The sequence below is a fragment of the Branchiostoma lanceolatum genome, chromosome 18 (genome assembly GCF_035083965.1).
Source record: "Branchiostoma lanceolatum isolate klBraLanc5 chromosome 18, klBraLanc5.hap2, whole genome shotgun sequence".
Taxonomy (NCBI): Eukaryota; Metazoa; Chordata; class Leptocardii; order Amphioxiformes; family Branchiostomatidae; genus Branchiostoma; species Branchiostoma lanceolatum.
Window position 1 is genome coordinate 15,358,840 of NC_089739.1, and position 19,489 is coordinate 15,378,328.

At 40.8% G+C, this 19,489-nt stretch overlaps 1 protein-coding gene across 2 annotated transcripts in view; it reads left to right on the forward strand.

The window, feature by feature from the left end:
* Positions 1–17,646, forward strand: part of LOC136423756 (glutamate receptor ionotropic, kainate 2-like) — a 90,199-nt gene extending 72,553 nt beyond the window's left edge. The window contains exons 12-17 of one of the 2 annotated variants that reach the window (XM_066412036.1): positions 1,822–1,948; positions 3,171–3,335; positions 3,620–3,755; positions 13,492–13,584; positions 13,692–14,147; positions 14,694–17,646. In XM_066412036.1, coding sequence (XP_066268133.1) covers positions 1,822–1,948; positions 3,171–3,335; positions 3,620–3,755; positions 13,492–13,584; positions 13,692–14,147; positions 14,694–14,741 — 1,025 coding nt within the window. In that variant the 3' untranslated portion in view covers positions 14,742–17,646. Of the gene's footprint in view, positions 1–1,821; positions 1,949–3,170; positions 3,336–3,619; positions 3,756–13,491; positions 13,585–13,691; positions 14,363–14,693 lie in introns of those variants that run through there. The other variant, XM_066412035.1, reaches the window with a different exon arrangement.
* Positions 17,647–19,489: the final 1,843 nt, after the last annotated feature.

A 19,489-nucleotide genomic window follows, 5' to 3' on the forward strand; every position in this document is an offset into this window, starting at 1 on the left:
TTACTCAAACCACTTTAAAACATATTGGCGGTATTGCGCCTTTACACAGGCAGGTATCGGCTCGTTTGTACCGCGTTTGCCGATTTTTAGCGGACCTTTTTAGTTAACTTTTCGGGGATTTTTGAAAACCTTTGGTGCAGTTATTCGGCATTGGTGACAATGCGCCGTGCAGATATGCGCATGCCCGTAGCCAGGGGGGGTTCGGGGGGTTCGGACGAACCCCCCCATTGGCTTGAAGGTCCACTTTCACAGGCTTGAAGGTCCACTTTTTAATGTTCAAGATTTTTTTCAAGGTGGACTTATTTGTATCACCAGCAATGCCACTGAGGCTAGCATCCTAGAAAAAACTTTGTCTCTGATTTTTCCTCTGAAATTCTCTCAAAAACACAGGAAATGCCCTTTCAGAAGGTTCAATTCTTAGAAATTGAAATGCTCAAGGGTCCACTTTTTAACGTCCAAGGTTTTTTTTTTAAGGTGGGTCTATTTGTATCACCAACGGAGCTGAAATCCTAGAAAAACTGCTAACTTTGTCTCTGATTTCTTCCTTTTAAATCCTCTCAAAAACACAGGAAATGCCATATCAGAAGGTTCAAATTTTAAAATTTCCCGGGGGGGCATACCCCCGGACCCCCCTAGGAATAAAGGTCAAGTTCCAAGATGGGTCCTCTCGGGGGTTCCTTTGGTGCTGCAGTGGACCTTTTCTTTTTGTCGGTTTGTTTGTTGGTGGCATAACTCGAGAGAAATTTTAATTTAAAAATGGATCGTGATGAAATTTAGTAGGTTGTTGGGGGTCGAGGAAACGAAGATCAAGTTCGAAGATGGGTCATCTGGGGAGTTCCTACGGTACTACATCTGAAGTTTGGAGGAGGATACCTCAAGGGTTTGGTGGATCTTAATTGTTTTGGGCAGGTAGAAACGGTTAGTGATGATTAACATATTGAGATGCATTCTATGCAAATCAGGTCCTTCTTTACATGATTAATGAGGAAAAGTTGAAATTCCCTTTCAATGTTCTGTTTTTTGGATGATTACCTATACACAAGGACACCCATATACGAGGACACATATGGACAGAGTGACAAGCACACATGTGGGCAGTGCTTTTACACAATGGCGCTTCAAGACATATGCACTGAGAACGGTGACGTGACATAGAGAGGAAAACCGATTGATATATCGATTATGTAAATAAGGATATAATTTGCTTGATTGATTAATGAGAAAATGCTTATGGTTTCAAAGTTATAAATGACGGTATTTTGATACCTGCATTCAGAAGTTAAATGAAGGTGAACGTCATCATACATTACTTATGCAATCCATAACACACATTTCAAACACATCTTTCATACAAGTTAACACCATTCGGCGAAGGTATGGGATCGCCGAACTCTAGTTTATGAGGAAATGCTACGATAGCCTTCTTTGCTTTGATAAGACTTTCATACATTGAACAACAATTTCAGTGCAGAAGATGATCAACTGATATGTCTTATTCAAATGAGGACCTTATTTGCATAATCAGTGAGAAACATTTATGAAACGTCTTTGGAAAAGGTTAACATCATTTGGCGAAGTTTTGATTGTGACATCTACAAGTTGTGTAGAAATGAGAATTTTATGTCATCTATCATGCAAATTAGGTGATTTAAGTAGTTGCTTATTACAATTCGGCGAAGGTATAAGGTCGTGGAACTAGTTACTTAGATCTTTATATAGCGTTACACGGAATATGTAGATTGCTGTGTTATATTTGCTGTTCACATGTATCTGGATAGTTGCTTATAATCAATCTAAAGAATATCTGTTGCTTTATGTTAGGTTATGCCATGTTTGTGAAAAGGCATGAACAAAGTCACGTGGGCATCCTGGCTTTCTTACGACCCTTCTCGTACGCGGTCTGGGCCTACATTGGGATCGCGTACATAGCAGTCAGCCTTCTTCTAAGGTAGGACGAGCGGTATCATATATCTCTACCCCCTCGTTAATCTAAAGCAGGATGGGGTCCCGAGAACAAAAGTGCCCTCAAATACATCGCTGCAAAAGTGGTTTTAAAAGCCTGACAACCGCGACTTATCGGCCATCCAGAACTTGCGTCACAAAATATGCGTCGGGGCTTAGTCTGGAAAAGGATGAATTTTCAATCGATAATATACGTCTCCCTTTAGATATACAAGAATTCTACATTTATTGACATACGTTTTCAAAAGTTTCTACTTGGAGTCCATTCAAAATCATCTAACGACGGCGTGCGAGGAGAGTTAGGAACTTTTCCCATTATGATATCTGCTAAAATCCAGCTTATTAAATACTGGCACCGTTTGGTAAACTTACCTGAGGACTCTTTGCTTCACGATGCGTACGGCACTGTATTCACTGATGATCATGACTGGATTAATCATGTTAAGGATACTCTCAGTTACCGCGGCTTTGGACATATATGGCTGAAACCTGAGGCTTATAAAGTATATTGCCCACCAACTTCGCTCCAAGATACAAGCTCCAAACTCGGCTACAAGATACACATATACAAGAGTGGTTTAGCCGTATTAGAAGTAACTCAAAACTGTTTTTTCTCAACAAAGCGAACAACTGTTATGAACAAGAAAAATATTTTGATGATATAGATAAGTTTGATATTCGTAAAGCGATAACTCAGTCAAGAATCAGTAGTCATAAGTTGAAAATAGAGACGGCAGATATCATAATGTAGCCCCTGACCAAATGTTTTGCCCATTTTGTCCAATGAAAATTGAAGATGAATTTCACTTTGTCATGGAATGCTCTAAATATGATGCTTTATGTTTATTTAAGTTATTCACATTTCTCAAAACAAGTAAAACAAGGTTTAATTAAGAGTCTCGATGTTACAGACTGTTTTGAGTATATATTTAAATGCAACAATCCCCACAATGCAAAAATAGGCAAATATTTAAACGACTGCTTTATCATTAGAAAAAGTACCGAAACTAATGATTAGCCCCACTTCATTATAGCATTAACACTATATCAAAAATGTATGCTAGCCCTTATTGTATAAGTAATTAGGATGTTAAGTTTTATTCTATACTTCTATTTTGTATTATGTTTAAGAATTCTTGCCATACTTTGTACCATGTACAATTGTCGTGCAATTAAGTTCTTCACTAACTCATGTTTTTGTTATACAGTGTCGTAAATGCAATTAACCCATACGAATGGCTCTGGCTGGCAAAGCGTGGCGAGGCCTCTCCCCAGGAGGGGGGGACGTACCTTCCCTGGAACAGCCTGTGGAACGCTTATGGCGCTTTTGCCCAGCAGGGCGCAGCGACTGTCCCACAATCATTTGCTGGAAGGTTAGCTATCATGTCTGATGATTTACGTAGGAAAGCTTTTTATCATCGATAGTAATACTGTATTACTTACTCTCCAAGCAGAGGAGTGGGTCCGGCTGGTTTTTGACGTATTTTAGGCGTTTTCGTCGGGCTTTCTACTTTGTCATTACTTTATCGCACAACAATTGTAGCAAGTACAAGTTCTTAACAAGTACTAGATATAAACTTAAGACTAATATGCCTTTGCCTATTGCAATATTAATGAGTTCTACATAACTTACGAATGCTGCACCTTATCCTTACAGGTTCGTCAGTGGTGCGTGGTGGTTCTTTATGACTGTCATCGTCGCTTCCTACACCGCAAACCTCGCCGCGTTCCTGACTGGGAGCGCCAACCAACCAACGATAAGTTCCCTCACAAGTCTGGCCAATCGGGACGAGGCAAGTGTTATCATCATTAGCAAAAAAGGCTTGCCATTATCGCCGTGATAATAACCAATGATTGAAACGAATACTTTTCATATACCAAACTTTACACGTCTTCTACAAATTCAGGCCAACCTGACCAGCCTGCAAGAGAAATTTGAGTTGCATTTTTGTCCTGAGTCGAGGTAAAAATGGGTGATTTCTTTGATCGCCCTGTGCCTTTTAGCACTTAGTATCTTCCAGAAAGAGAAAAAAGCATTGTAAGCCTTAGTGCACAGTCCCATAGTTTTCAATCCCGTACTGTACTGTACTGGCCGGTTATTCAATTATAAGGGTTGGGAAGAAAATTGTAGAACGTTTAGAGGTATCCACTGAGCGGGTAATAAGCATGGTCTGGGACAGAGAGGCAGTTACCACCTGCACCATCAAGTTAGTCCAAATTTCATTTATCTTTTTGTCAACGTCGCAATGGTTCATACCTCCGTGAAATATTTAGAATTCTCGTACGTTTTGTGTAATTATAGTTCATTGAATGTACAATAAGGATTTGATTAACATGAGTGACATAAGTCCATGTCCATTCACTTCCTGTCATTTTAGGGTGAACGTAACAAGCACATTGAATAAAAACACAAATAGACAAACAGATACAGTTGACTTTTTTACCCCATGACCTGGAATGTTCCTACTTGCTATGGGTCACATATGCAATTTGATGTTTGTCATTCATCCCATTGAAACCATTTCAATGGGATGATTGAGAGAAGGGCCCTCAGAAAAATGGAGCGCTCTTGGGAAATCTAGGTCTGATCTTGAAAATAATGTTTGTTGCTTGTGTACGTGTGAAAAGTTGTTCATCACTTTTCACCCTTTGCAACTTCATTGTTCTGTTGCTTTGGCTAAAAAATTGACCTGGAACTTCAGCAATTATCCCATAGGAACCAATACTAAAGGCATCATTCCCATCATGCATCACACTCCATGGGTCTGCATGAAGGGGCATGACTCAATCACTGTATTTCAAATGGTTCATTTGTTTGTTCATCTGTGATGATTTTTTTAAATACAAATTTGGTTGATTTTGCGTTCATAAAGGTCTAGTCTTTATATATAGAAAATAAAGACAACTAGGAAGACAACATTTGCGAGCAAATACAGCATGTTTCGCCCATAGTCCTCCCGTGAAAAAAGCGACTGTCCCAAAATAACAGTTGGGCAAATTGAAATATAAAAAAAAACTTCTGCCCAGAAGTGATCTATTGCAAAGTCACCCCAGTCCGAAATGGAGATTTCCCAAATTGCCCCCTATGCAAGAACAGACTCTTCCACAGGCAACCCCATACACGACGGACCATTCTAAAATACTTCCACTCAAAAACTCAAAAAAGGATCACCCCAGTCCAAAACTGAGTTTGAAAAAAAGTCCTTCCAGTGGCACCTCAACACAATATACACCAGCCCAAAATCACATCCACTTAGTAAACAAATGGACTTTTACCCCAGTCCAAAATACAATTTAAACAAGAGTCTTAGGACCCGAAATCTCCATGAAACTTTTTTTGTATTAAACAAGTTCCCCCCATTCTATATCGCTCAATGGTATGACCCCCGGCCACCTGCAGCTGTCGGGGGCTCAGGTTCCACAGTGACCCACTTTCGCTATCAATAGCTACTAACAGCTGTTAGAAGTGCCACAATGGCCAACACTGCAAATATAGATTTTGCCATTACTTGGCAAATTAAGTCCAATTTGCATAATTTGCACTTCATTTTATACATCCCTCTCTAAGCTACCTGCCAAGTAAATAACATGAAAATCTGTCGCTCCTTTCTTCAGTTATTCTCCTTTGAAGATTTTGACAAATACGCCATTACAGTTCCAGTGACACATACCAGAGGGCCCAAAATCGACCTTGACCTTTCTCCTCCCCACACCTACCCACATAACAAATATCATTACAATTCATCTACAAGTTCTATAGTTATGCTGATTTTACGCATCCGGTGACACATACATACACACACGGTGACACATTCATACACACACGCGCACACACACGCAAACAAACTAACTTTGCATGATTTGCACTCCAGTGTGTACATCTCTGTCCAACCTACCTGCGTACCAAATAACATGAAAATCTGTTGTTCCTTTCTTCAGTTATTCCCCTTTAGAACATTTTTACAAATAGGCCATTGCAGTTCCAGGGACACAAACCAGGGGGCCCAAAATCGACCTTGACCATTCTCCTCCCAGCGCATACCCACATACCAAATATCATTACAATCCATCTACACGTTCTACAGTTATGCTGACTTTAAGCATCCGACGACACACATGCAAACGATTTACCTCCTTACTTATGCAAATTCGGTCTCATTTGCATAGTTTGCACTTAAGTGTGTACAACTTGGTCTAGCCTACCTGTGTACCAAAGAACATGACGATCTGTCGATCCACTCTTCAGTTCTTCTACATTGAAGATTTTAACAAATACGCCATTGCAGTTCCAGTCACACATGCCAGGGGGCCCAAAATCGACCTTGGCCTTCCTCCTCTTAACACCCATTCACATACCAAAAAATCATTACAATCCATGTACAGGTTTTACAGTTATGGTGACTTTAAGCGTCCGGTGACACATACATACAGTCAAACACCAAACGCAAGCAAAACAGTATCTCCAGCCTTTTTTCATGGAGATAAAAAGTCCCCCGTTCAAGAATTGACTCTTACAGCAACATCCTCATGTAGAATACACCAGTTGATATACACCTGTCCTTCGAGTCTATCTTACTCATGTAGTCCTCCGCTACAGTTCAGACGGCGTCTCACATGTTAGGTATGGGGACTGATATCGGGTGTTAGTGGGACGTTTCTGCACTGACGGAGTCTCGGCCTTCTAGTATGTCCTATCATAATGGAAACAGGGTGGGCAGGCGGGCGTACGGGCGATAGTTCTCGCGCCCTGTGTTTCCCTGTCTACCCTCTGCCTAACCTTGACCTTGCATCCCCAATACTACATCATACCATCCCCTTTTCTCTTTTCTTTCTTTTACCCCCCAAACCTTATTTTTGCACCCCATACCTTATTTTCCCAAACCTTTCTCATAATCTCCCAAACCTTTCCTCTTTCTCATAATCTCCCACACCTTTCCTCTTTCTCATAATCTCCCACACCTTTCCTCTTTCTCATAATCTCCCACACCTTTCCTCTTTCTCATAATCTCCCAAACCTTTCCTCTTTCTCATAATCTCCCAAACCTTTCCTCTTTCTCATAATCTCCCAAACCTTTCCTCTTTCTCATAATCTTCCAAACCTTTCCTCTTTCTCATGATCTCCCAAACCTTTCCTCTTTCTCATAATCTCCCAAACCTTTCCCCTTTCTCATAATCTCCCAAACCTTTCTTCTTTCTCATAATCTCCCAAACCATTCCTCTTTCTCATAATCTCCCAAACCTTTCCTCTTTCTCATAATCTCCCAAACCTTTCCTCTTTCTCATAATCTTCCAAACCTTTCTCCCTCGTAATCTGACCTGCAGTGCTGACGCGCCTCACCTCCTGATCTATTCAACGGTTGGCAGGGAGATAATATATATGACAGGCGTAACATACTGGGGTAGTGCCTACTCCTACACCCCCATCTCCCAAAGATTTGTCTCGTCGATCCTGGTGACCGGAAAATTACTAAGTCAGAACTAGAAACAGAATTTGGAGGAGAAGAGGCGTGTCAGCACCCCAGGTACTGAGGCTCAGAATGACCTGATCGCCAGAGTGCGTGACTACCTCCTCAGAAATCAATTCTAGTGCGAAAATGAATTTCAAAGTACCACCAGAATTTCAGAGTACCACCAAACACTTGCTCGTCGTCCCGACATTCAAGCACCCTGCCAGTTACACTCCTATTTATGTCTCAGTAGCGTGTTACGCTGTGTCACATGTGTTATACCGGCCGCTACATACATCACCCTACCATGAGCTCACCCGTCTTACAGATAACGCCCTACAGATGACTTGTAGGCACCACCCTCCCTAACACCTGGTTTAATTTGCGTGCAGTTCAGCAGCTAATCAATAAGTCATTACTCTGATTCAAGCAAAACTTCACGTCATCACATAAATCACGTTTAACCAAGAGGTCAGTGTTTATTGAACATTCAACCCCAAACCAGGGTCTATCCAATACTTATACTGCTTAGCTCACCATCAGGGTTATTACATTTGTTATTCAAATACAGTATCGTAGTTGTTGCCGGGCAAGATACTCCATGTCCAACTTAGCACTTACGTAGCCACATTCAGTCCATTCCACAATTGTCTTCGTTAATACCGCACTCCCAGTCCAAAATCACAAATTACGCAAGCCACATTCCGTCCGCCCACAATCATTTCGCTATTACCGGACTCCCAGTCCAAACTTACAAATCACTTGGCCACATTCCGTCAATTCCACAGTATTGTCTTCGTTAACACAGAACTCCCAGTCTAAAACTACAAATCATGTGGCCATATCCCGTCCTTTCCGCAGCTGTCTTCACTAACACAGGACTCCCAGTCCAAAACTACGAATTACGTGGCCACATTGATTCAGTACATTCCACCATTGCCTTCGTTGATACCGGGATCCCAGTCCAAATTGAAAATTACGCGGCCATGTTAAGTACATTCCATAATCATCTTCACTAACACAGGACTCTCCGCCTAAAATTACGAATTACGTGGCCACATTGATACAATTCATTAATACCAAACTCCCAGTCCAAAATTCCAAATTACGTGGCCATATTCCGTCAATTCCGCAAATGTCTTCGTTAAACACAGGACTCCCAGTCCAAAATTACAAATTACGTGGCCACATTGATTAGTACATTTCACAAAATTGTCTTCGTTAATACCGGACTTCCAGACCAAAATTTAACATTAGGTGGCCACATTCCGTCCGTTCCACAATTGTCTTCGCTATTACCGGACTCCCAGTCCAAAATTACGAATTACTTGGCCATATTGATTTAGTACATTCCATAATTGTCTTCGTTAATACCGGACTCCCAGTCCAAAATTACAAATTACGTGGCCACATTAAGTACATGATACTACATTCCACAATTGCCTTCGCTAACCCCGGACTCCCAGTCAAAAACAAGAGTTCCGCGACCTCATATCTCCATGATACAATTCTATTGATGCAAATGACTTACACATTAACATAATATATGCTTAATCATAAGCGCCTTTATCTTACTTACACATGTTGCAATATTGACAGTCCTATAATTTTCTAATTTGGTGAATTTCGGTGTTTTTGCATTAATTATGCAAATCAGGAATTTATTTGCATAATTGATTCTGTTGATGCTCCACTTTCCATAAACTACATATGTTACATGTATTTGAGTCTTACAATGGAAAACACTGCAAATATAGATTTTCCTCATTTCCTATGCAAATTAATTCCCAATTAGCATAATTTGCACTTCATTGTGTATGTCTCTGTCTAAGCTACCTGCGTACTAAATATCATGGAAATCCGTTGTTCCTTTGTTCAGTTATTCTCCTTACAAGATTTTCACAATAGCGCCCCTGCAGTTCCAGAGCAAGCTGCAAAGGGGCCCAAACCTACACCACTTCTTTATTACATCACAAGCTATTAGCCACCCGAAAATCAAGACCATAGCACGTCCAGGTCAAAAGATACAAAAACGGAAGTTCTGCTGCAGTACCAAGGTCACATACCAGGGGGCCCAAAATCGACCTTGAATTTCGGCTTCACAACACCCGCCCACATACCAAATATCATCGTAATCCATCCAGAGGTTCTTGAGTTATGCTGACTACAATAGTCCGGAAACACACACACACACACAGACACACACACAGACACGCCAAAAACAATATCTCCATTTTTCATGACGTGGCCATATTTCGTCAATTCCACAATAAACACAAATTCCACAAATAACACCGGAATCACAGTCCGCCTTATAAGCCGGGCAAATTTCTTCCAGTCCACGATTGTTATGCGAATAATTGTCTCACGGTCCTCAGTTTACGTGGCCAATTCGGTGAAATACTGGTAACGAGGGAACAAACATGGAAAGCAACCAAGATAACTTCAGAAGACCTGCCACGTTCACTTCAATGTTTCTCTGGGGGGCGGGGGTTGGATTCCTCCAGTTTCGGCTTGTGGCGTGCTGCGTTCCTCCCGCGTCCTTCGCTCGGTGACTCTACTCGGTGACGAACGTGCGACTTCTGCCCTGTGTACGCGTGTTCCTCTCGCTTATAAGAGCACATGGCATCCCTAATTATCACCTGTCTGGTTTCACCTGGTCTCAAATGGATTGGTTACGCCGTCTGCATTTCCGCGGACATGATTGAAATATGCTATCAAACAGCCGCCAAGCCACATCGAGAGTTCGAGGCAGTTTTATTTCCCTTCCGCGAGAGAAAGTAGTCCGTTCCATGACTCCGGGCGTCAACACCCCTCACAAGAAAGCTTATAGCTAGAGTATATGACCGTGTATATCCCCGTTTTCAAGTTATTTGCAATATTTCAGCCTGATCTTTTACTCCTATAGATTTTTGAACCGATTGTTCATCGCTTTCCTGTCAAAAATACGACCCCAAATCATGTGATTTTCATGTAATTTCCCCTCATGTTCTTAACCTGTTGTAGATTTCAAACCAACAGGAAATCTAGTTCGTAAGAAAGAGCTAACTCTGTAGTTTTTGGTGCTATATGACTTATCATAGATGTCGAGGGCGAAATGCAGATGCCCCCAATCCGCGCGAAGCCATCATTTTGATTCAAGAATAGAACGCGCCCGATTTGACTTTCTGGTAATCATCTACTCTGGACATTTACTTGCAACATAAAACTAAAATTGTTGTCTAGCATTATGTTCAAGATGGTCTCCTTTTTAAGATTTCCGAGTTTCAAGCCAATACACCGCTCCGAAGTTATATCAATCTAGCCTCAAAATGTCTGACTGCTTGCAACAGCGAACCGCGGGCCGTTTTGAGCCATTTTTACGTTCTATGACACCCCGGCGTCGGGACTATTAACGACAATGCTCGTTGCTTGAGTTTACAACAATGTATGTTCATCATTTCATCGAATCTATAATTTTTAAGCTGCCCATTTTCCTCCTACAGATTTTTTTGACCGATTGTCAACCTGCAGCTGTATCCATTGGATAATATGACCTGTAACCGGTTGATTTTAGTGTAAATTCGCCATTCGTTTTTACCTTTTTCCCGATATCACAACAAAAGGAAATCTAACGTGTAGAATAGACCAAAGTCTCTTCTTTCTGGTGGTATATAACTTTATATCAATTTTGAGGACGTTGTGGGCTTCCTTCTACACCGCGCGAGGTCACCTCATCAGAGGCGTCGTTTTAGTTCCGAAAAAGAACGCGCAAGCACTGGCGTCAACTCCCGTTCCACCAAGCGCACACCGGACCCGCACCGCTAGATTTACGTACTACCAAAAAACTAAGATAGCCTTTACTTATTCAGTCCGTCTCCACGTAGTTTGTTTTTGTAGGTATCATTTGACAATACTGGGAAGGTATATACGAGCCGTAACTTGTGTTTAAAATTGGACTTCACTGGAATCAGCAACACCAACGCCTTGCAACCTTTGGGCGAAAAACAGCCGGGAAGGTGACCCCGGTAGACATGGACATACAGACCTTCCCAGATTTCAAACCAACAAGATTTATACAACAATTATAGTCGAAGACTGTACTATTCTGACTCACTATTAATCTGATACTGAATCGAGGGCGAAATGTAAATGCCCCCAATCTGAAAATCGTCAAAAATTTAACTCTTCACGGCAGCGCCATTCTCCGAATCTTACTGTGTTCAAATTATGAGCATGAAACTAGCTAAAATCATTGTAAAAACTGACAAAAACGGCTTGTATCGAGACCATAGGGTATCCCCTTCTAGTTCATATAACACAATCATGGTAGAAAGGCCGCCAATCAGGTTTAACGCAGCTGTGAAAGTCGGATGAAATTTCATCCAACTGTTGCGCGGCAAGCGTATTCTTAGCAACGACGTTGCTAAGGGCCGCGGAACGATTCATCATTTACCACTTAGAAGAGTTATGGAAATTTCGTATCAATTATGCAAATTAGGAATTGATTTGCATAATTGATATCTGTGAATGCTCCTCCTCAATAACCTACATATGTTACATGTACTTGAGTCCTATAATGGAAAACACTGCAAATATAGATTTTCATCATTAATTATGCTAATTAAGTTCAAATTTGCATAATTTGCACTTCAATGTGTAATGTGTAGTTTTATCCATCTAATCATGTCTTCCCCAAAGTTCACAGTTTCCATAGCTTTAGTGATAAAGGATTGCTCAACACTATCATATGCTTTCTTAAAATCTAAAAACATGACAACACCTGGGGCATTTTCTTTATCACGATATTCTATGGCATCCCGTATACGTCTAATATTACTTCCTATATACCTTTGTTTAATAAAACCAGTTTGATCTTCATGTATTATGGAAGGTAGTAACGGTTCAATTCTTAAAGTTAGTGCTTTGCTAATGATCTTATCGTCAACGTTAAGCAGACTAATCGGGCGCCAGTTTACTATTTTCGTGAGGATTTCTGTCATTCTTGTTGTGAAGTTTTGGTCTGTTATTAGCGTGTTGTTAAAGCGCCAGAAACCCGGTCCCCTTCTTTGGTAGTTTGGAGTTGTAATAGACATGTATACTGCTCTGTGGTCAGGTACTGGTGAAGAATGGTCACTTCCATGTTATACATAATGATATAGATGCAAAGACAGGAGAAGATCATGACCAAGAGCAATATATTTCAACCATACCGTGAAATATAAAAATGTGACACTCCTATGTTTTCGAAGTTTTTTTGGTTTAGAAATAACGGAAAAGTTGTTTATTTCAAAAATCGTTCTGAAGGGCTGTATGCAAAACGTTTCAATGAGGGCCTGTGTACATGACCAAGGCAGACACATGCGCAATTTCAGATCATTTTTGTCTAATACATAGGAACGTGAGATGTATATCTTTGTTCCGAAAGTAGTAAAAAATTGAAAATATTATTGTCATGTAATGTATGCCAAAAGTGTGAACAGCGTCCTGTGCGCACATGTCATAGGCAGTCCCATACCATACTTGGTATTAATACTGGGCGCATCTTCAAGGCATCCTTACATCGCATTTCAGGTCATGTAGTTGAAATACCAGGAAACGGGAGCCCAAATTTTACATTATTTTCCTAAAAATGGTCAAATAACGTCAATATATGATTATAAAGGCCTTTATAAAAAAATATAAAGAAAACGGGGGTATTTGTCCACCCTCCCTGTATAGCAACTTTCAGGTCATTTGATCCACAAATGGAAAAGTTGAATCGATTTGAAGCTTTGGCAGGAGACGAAGAAGATGATGACAAAAACCATATATTTCACTCTATATGGGGAATAAAATCTAAAAGCAATATGTTGCACCCATACCTACAGTATCGGTGAAACATAATAAGACTCTCCTCTGGAGTTGAGTATGCCATTAAGCACATTATTTGCAAAATTAACCCTGCGTCGCGTCCTCTTTCTGATTGAAACCAAGTGCAGAAAGGGGCAGAACACCGTCAGGGGATCACCATTCTGAAACACGGCAGGGCATAAAGACAAGTCTTAGATATCTATGACAAAGCCTTCTTGGACTTAAAGTAAAACTTTTATCATCCTTCCAGATGTCCTACGGGTGGGTTGAAACATACTCTATTAATGACTTCATGACAGCCAGCACATCTGAACCATACGCCACAATGTGGAAATACACTGAGGTATGAAAAACCTATATTTCTATTCGTTTCAGCTCACATTCGTTTTGCATGTTTTATATAAAAATGACATTCTGTCATCTCCTTGGGGTCTATTTCCTTTCATGTAGGAACAGAACAGGACCAATCTTGTCAGCGGAGTCAGGAAAGGTCTAAGCCGAGCTGTTCAGGACAACAAGTACACCTTCATCACCTCCACCGCGGTCCAACACGGGCAGCATCAGCAGCTGTGTCACCTCCAGATGGTCGGCCAGAAATTCTTCACCTACGGCTTTGCTCTACTTTTTCCAAAAGGATCTGTTTATAAGGACGAGATCAGTTGGGAGATTTTGTACCTTCGTCAGGAAGGATATCTGGAAATGCTCGAGAAGCAGTGGCTGATGGGATCTGGTGAAGACATATGTTTGGACACGAGTAAGACAACAGAAGACACAAGTGTTCTCGGAGCGGAGAGTTTCGTGGGACTATTCATGTTCCTCGCAGCCGGTGTTGGAGTAGGGATGGTCGTCCAGCTGGTCGAAGTCTCAATGTATCACGTGAGAGGAAACAAAAGAAAGCATGATGTGGTACGTTCTGTCAGCATGAGGGTGCATCTGACTGAAGTCTTGCTTTCTGGGAAAGAAATAACGTCGCTATAACGCATGCGCGATCGTAATGGGAAGGTTTGAAGAATGCGAGGGCATGTACATGTGACAGTGGAGTTGACGTCTGTTCTGCCGACTGTCTGTGGGTTGCTGGCATGTTGGCTCACGCTGTGTATTAAAATAAAAAATTCCACACAGTCACTGTTCCCTTTCGCGTCGAACGAGAACCTGACTCACGATTATATTCCTTTGCATGATATCACACACATATCCGCATTGAGATTATACTAGCGGAGGGAAGCGTCTTATTTCTGGCAGCACCACGATTGCTATGATGTTCTTTCTGAATGTTTGCTGCTGTGCTGTAGCACCATAGAATCCTCTACATCATGCACAACCTCAAGTTAAGCAACTTAATACCCCCGCAGAATACGCTAAACGTTAGCAACTGCAGATGTGTGTATGTCATGTTTGGACTTTCAAAAGCGTCTGTATATGAGTATGAGGATTGTATGATTTTGTTTTCAGGACGATGGTGTTAGTAAAGACCAGCCAGTCTGCCGAACTGTAGTGTAGTTAAATCTTACTTCACTCCCCTGTGGTGGAAGGAAACTGTATATGTATTGTTTTCGGCGAGTTTTCTTCTCCTTCTGGTCTCGTTATCAAACAAGCATCTAAAAAGCCCCACGTTTCCGCTTTTTAGAAACTTCGATAAGTAGATGAGTTAACTTAGACCTGTTGGACCACAGGAGCTGCTGTTGTGTCGACAGGGTGTCAAGCCGGGGACCACGTAACGGGAATTCAACACGCCCTGCAGTGTTTTTTTGTGTTTTATTTGTCCTTGAGTGGCTGACTGCTGTCTCCCGTGTGCGTTGTTACAGAACTGATCGAAAATCCATGTAGACTCGCCATACTCTGTTCGAATGGCTGTCAACACGTTGTTGCAGTTTGGCTCCTCACTCTTGAATCTGTAGAACTAGAACTAACCATACAGCCTCCTACATTTATACAATTACCAAGGAGAGAGAGGAAGTCTTAAGTACTAGAGTAGGCTAGATGTTTATATGCACATTATGTATAATGTGGGGTCGTGTGGCGCAACGGCAGAGCGTTCGTCTGAGAATCAAGAGGTCCCGAGTTCAAATCCTGTCATGTCACCGATGGTGTAAATGGGTACCTGACTTCGGTTGGGGAAAGTAGTATTGAGTTCACCGGGTGGCGTCGAATGGCAGCCGCCCAGACCCTTGCGACATTTCCACAAAATGCAGGTGTGGATAAGATTATATATGTTGTGTATTGTGTGAAACCTGTAATACCCTGCGTCAATTCAGCGTTAGAAAGGCTGCCATTGCGGGTAATTTCTGACCAATAAAAACCATTATTTCTTATTTTATTTTGACATGTGACCTGTGCTTAGCCCAGTGGGGCAAAGAATGTACAATGAAGGTCTTAATTCATTAATCGGTACGTTCCATCTCCCATAAATTACAAATGTAACATGTATTGAAGTTCTATCATGGAAAACACTGGAATTAAACAATTTCCTAATTAAATATGCAAATTAAGTTCTAATTTGCAAAATGTTCCATATCACTGTGTAAATCTCTGTCTAAGCTGCCATGCTCAAAATAATTAAAACCTGTCATTCCGTCTTTCTCCAGTTAAACTCTTTGAAATATGTTGACAAAAAGAGCCCATGCAGTTCCAGAACAAACTGTTAGGAGACCCAAACATACACCACTTTTGCCTGACATCAAAATCTAGCCTACATTGCAGACTCCTTTCGGCTGTTTTCTTTTTCAAGTTACCGTTTCTTGATACAGTTTTTTGGCGACGCTTTCAGGAAGCGCGCCAAACAGTTATATTATATATTTAGTTGCGGGAATTCCGTACATCCCAGCTATGCAGGTTGGTATTTGTGGAATGTTACTCGCACGCGCAGTAGTGACCAGTCTGAGATTCCATGGGAGGTCAGATAAGTCTCCCGGGAGGATCACCCTCCCGCCCTCTCCTCCACTGTGATTGGGACTCCCGCAGGGTTTGGCAAATCGACTCCGGCTGCGCCGTGACGAGAAATTCCAAAAGTCCTCTTTGGAACAAGGGAAGAAGTCTTTTCTTTTTCGGGATTAAGGGAAAGCCATGCCTATTGCACTGTGGGGAAAGTATATGGATTTGTATTCCTGATATATCTGTTTAGAAATTACTGTCACCGATGTGTTACTACTCGGGACCAACCACTAATGCTGTCTCTCTGCTAGAACTCGAGCATTTCTCAGGATGGAGCTCCGGACATTTAGCCTGTCTGGAGGATTGTTTGAATCAAGGATTCGAATTCATCAATAACTTAGTGGAAAAGTCAAAATTCAAATGTCTGTTGGCTGTCCAACAATAAGTAGACACATTTTAACCTTTAGCCACACGGCCTGGCACCTTAGTTGCAATATGTCAAAACATAGCTCAAAATGTTAATCATCAATTATATATAGCCACTCAATCGTCGCCATGGCAATACATTTTATTACCTTTCTTCTTATCATTGCTGGCCAGCAATAAGAGGAAAAATGTAATAAGAAAATGTTAACTTGAGGAAGTAAACAGCCGGAAGGAGTCTGCAATGGGGGCTAATCAAAATCCTTCTGCCATCAAAACAAAAATCAAGACCATATTATGTCCGGGACGCAAAATAAAATCTGATTGCATGAGAGTTTTGAAAGAGACCACCATAGCTTGACAGCTTCCACAGTTCCTCACCTTGTCCCCTTGAAGCCACTGCCAGTATCTTTGGACAACTCCGAAGGGGACTTGTTTGCAATGGGGGTGAAAGATGACCCATTAATGATCCTTACTGTTGTGTTGTAACTAACACAGATGGGGTCACTGTCATGTGACAACATGTCATCCCAGCATTTATTAAACCACACACAAAAACTTGGGTGCTAGCCAAAATGGGTTCAGTATTTGCAAAGTTCATATATACACATATGTACTTCATAATGGATTGTCCAACCTATATGACAATTACAGAAATTGTTCAATCGATTATATGTAAGTCTGGTAAAATGCTGCCGCATACCAAGACAGAGATATTCAATATGATATTGTCCGGCCCTGTTCATATACATTGTATCTACCTATGTAGGCCAATTTATATACAACTCTATGCAAAAACGAGACATTGTTTTACATTCCTGACACAGAATACTATCATGATCGTCATCATTACATTGTATACTGTTTTAGCCATTAGAATGCACATTATTAGATCGATTGTTATTAATGTTGTAGATTAGTCCTTTGAAATTGCTAAATATTAGAAATCATCATGATCATCTTCACCGCTTTTCAGTCCTTTCAATAATACTATAATAATATTAGAAATATTAGTCTAAGAAATAGTCAATTGTTATGTATCTACAAATTGCCATACATTGTACCCGTTACAATTGTCGTGCAATAAAGTTCCTCTTCTTCTATAAACACATATCTGTGATGTGATATTACGTGGCCAATGATATTTAGGCTGACACATCACAAGAATGATGCCATTCTGGACTGCAGAGTGCCTTTTAACCACATTGTTCCACGTTGGCAGTATAACCAATATTGTTCACATGTGAAGAACAATAAAGCATTTGCATGACAATATTTTGATTAGATTAGATGAACACCACTGTTTGTAGTGCTGTATACCTAAACTCATTTTCAGGTTCAGGTCCGGATTCAATTACAGAGGTTCAGGTTCAGGTCTAGACTTAAATGTTCGGACTGGAACCCATAGCATATGTGTGTGTGCTAAAAATATATTTTTTCGGTTATACTATAGAAAAGTATATTGGCATAAATCTTACATGAAATTTGAAAACTATACATGCAAATTCATTATACAGTCAGTAGTAAACACACCATTTCAGTAATAAACACAAAAACAGCAGTGTTTTTGTCTTTTCTAACGGACATTTCACGGTCTAAAGAAGGTTTAGAACAATAAGGAGAATATAAGTGAGAGATATTTTTTTGCAAGTCCGGACTTGTTTGTGTGTGGTGCTGTAAAAACCTCTCAAGATCGACCAAATTACACACGTATAACACTATTAACAGTCTGTTCCTATCAGTCCTCTTGTACGGCGCTGAGACATGGACCCTTACACAGGCACTATTAGCACACACAGCTTTGACTCACAGTGCTTGAGAAAGATTGAATGCATCCGTTGGGATGACTTCATTTCCAACGAAACAGTCCGTTGCAGAAATAATCAACTGCCGGTTACATGTAGTTGTAAAATCGCCAAAGCAGCAGATGATCTTCCTGGGTCACGTCTCCAGGGGGTTCCTACTCAGGACGTCATCAAACTGATTTCATCGGAACTCAACCCGGCATGAAAACGCCCAAGAGGTCGCCCTAGAGGAAGATGGGAAGACCAGATCTTCAACAAACTGCAAGGGCTGGGGATCACCAGAACTGACTGGTCAGGGTCTACGCCGAGAGTAGACAAACCTGGCGTGACCTAGCTATGCATGTCTGTAGCCGCTATGCATCAGTTCCTGATGCTCGCGAACGATTCATTGATTGATTGACTTGTTTCCGGACGTTTAGGTTTTTTTGGACTTGAATCTAAACGTTAGGTCCAGTCTGATTCAAGTCCGGGTTTAGGTACATGTATGCACCACTAACTGTTTGTCAAAAAAAATTACACTAATGAATGTCAAGAAAATTATTTAGTGTAGTATTAAGTAGAAATTTCAACATGTCAATCTGATGTTGACTTTGAAATCTTCATGTGTGTTTCAAAAGTTACTCAAAAATAAAGTGCTAGGAGCAAAACAATGAGTGAATAAATATTGTAAAATCTAGGGCTGTACATTGGCAGTGGGAATATAAAAAATATAGGAGAACTGGTCCAGACTTAAATCAACAAGAAATGTTTCCAGGTACCTATATAATATAGACCAGGTATCTATATATCATATAGACCAGGTACATGTACCTACATATAGACCAACATTATGGTCAGTACTAGTCCTACTGTACAGTAAAAAATGCTCCAAAGGACATGGAATTCACTGTGCAGCTGTCAGCTCTTATACTAAGGCCATACTGGTTTTATTATGTGGATTACATCTTTTGGCATCCTGAAACTGATGTGTGAAGAAAAGTTAGGGAAAAGAAGGTGTATTCAATATAAAATCTAAGTGGCCAGTAAGGTTAAACAAATGGCTGAACGCACAGAATGGTAAACAAACAAATAAATTCTAAACTTTTGTTCTATCACATCTTCTTCTTTGACTTTGCAATTGACTTTGGCATTGTATTGATACTAATGTAG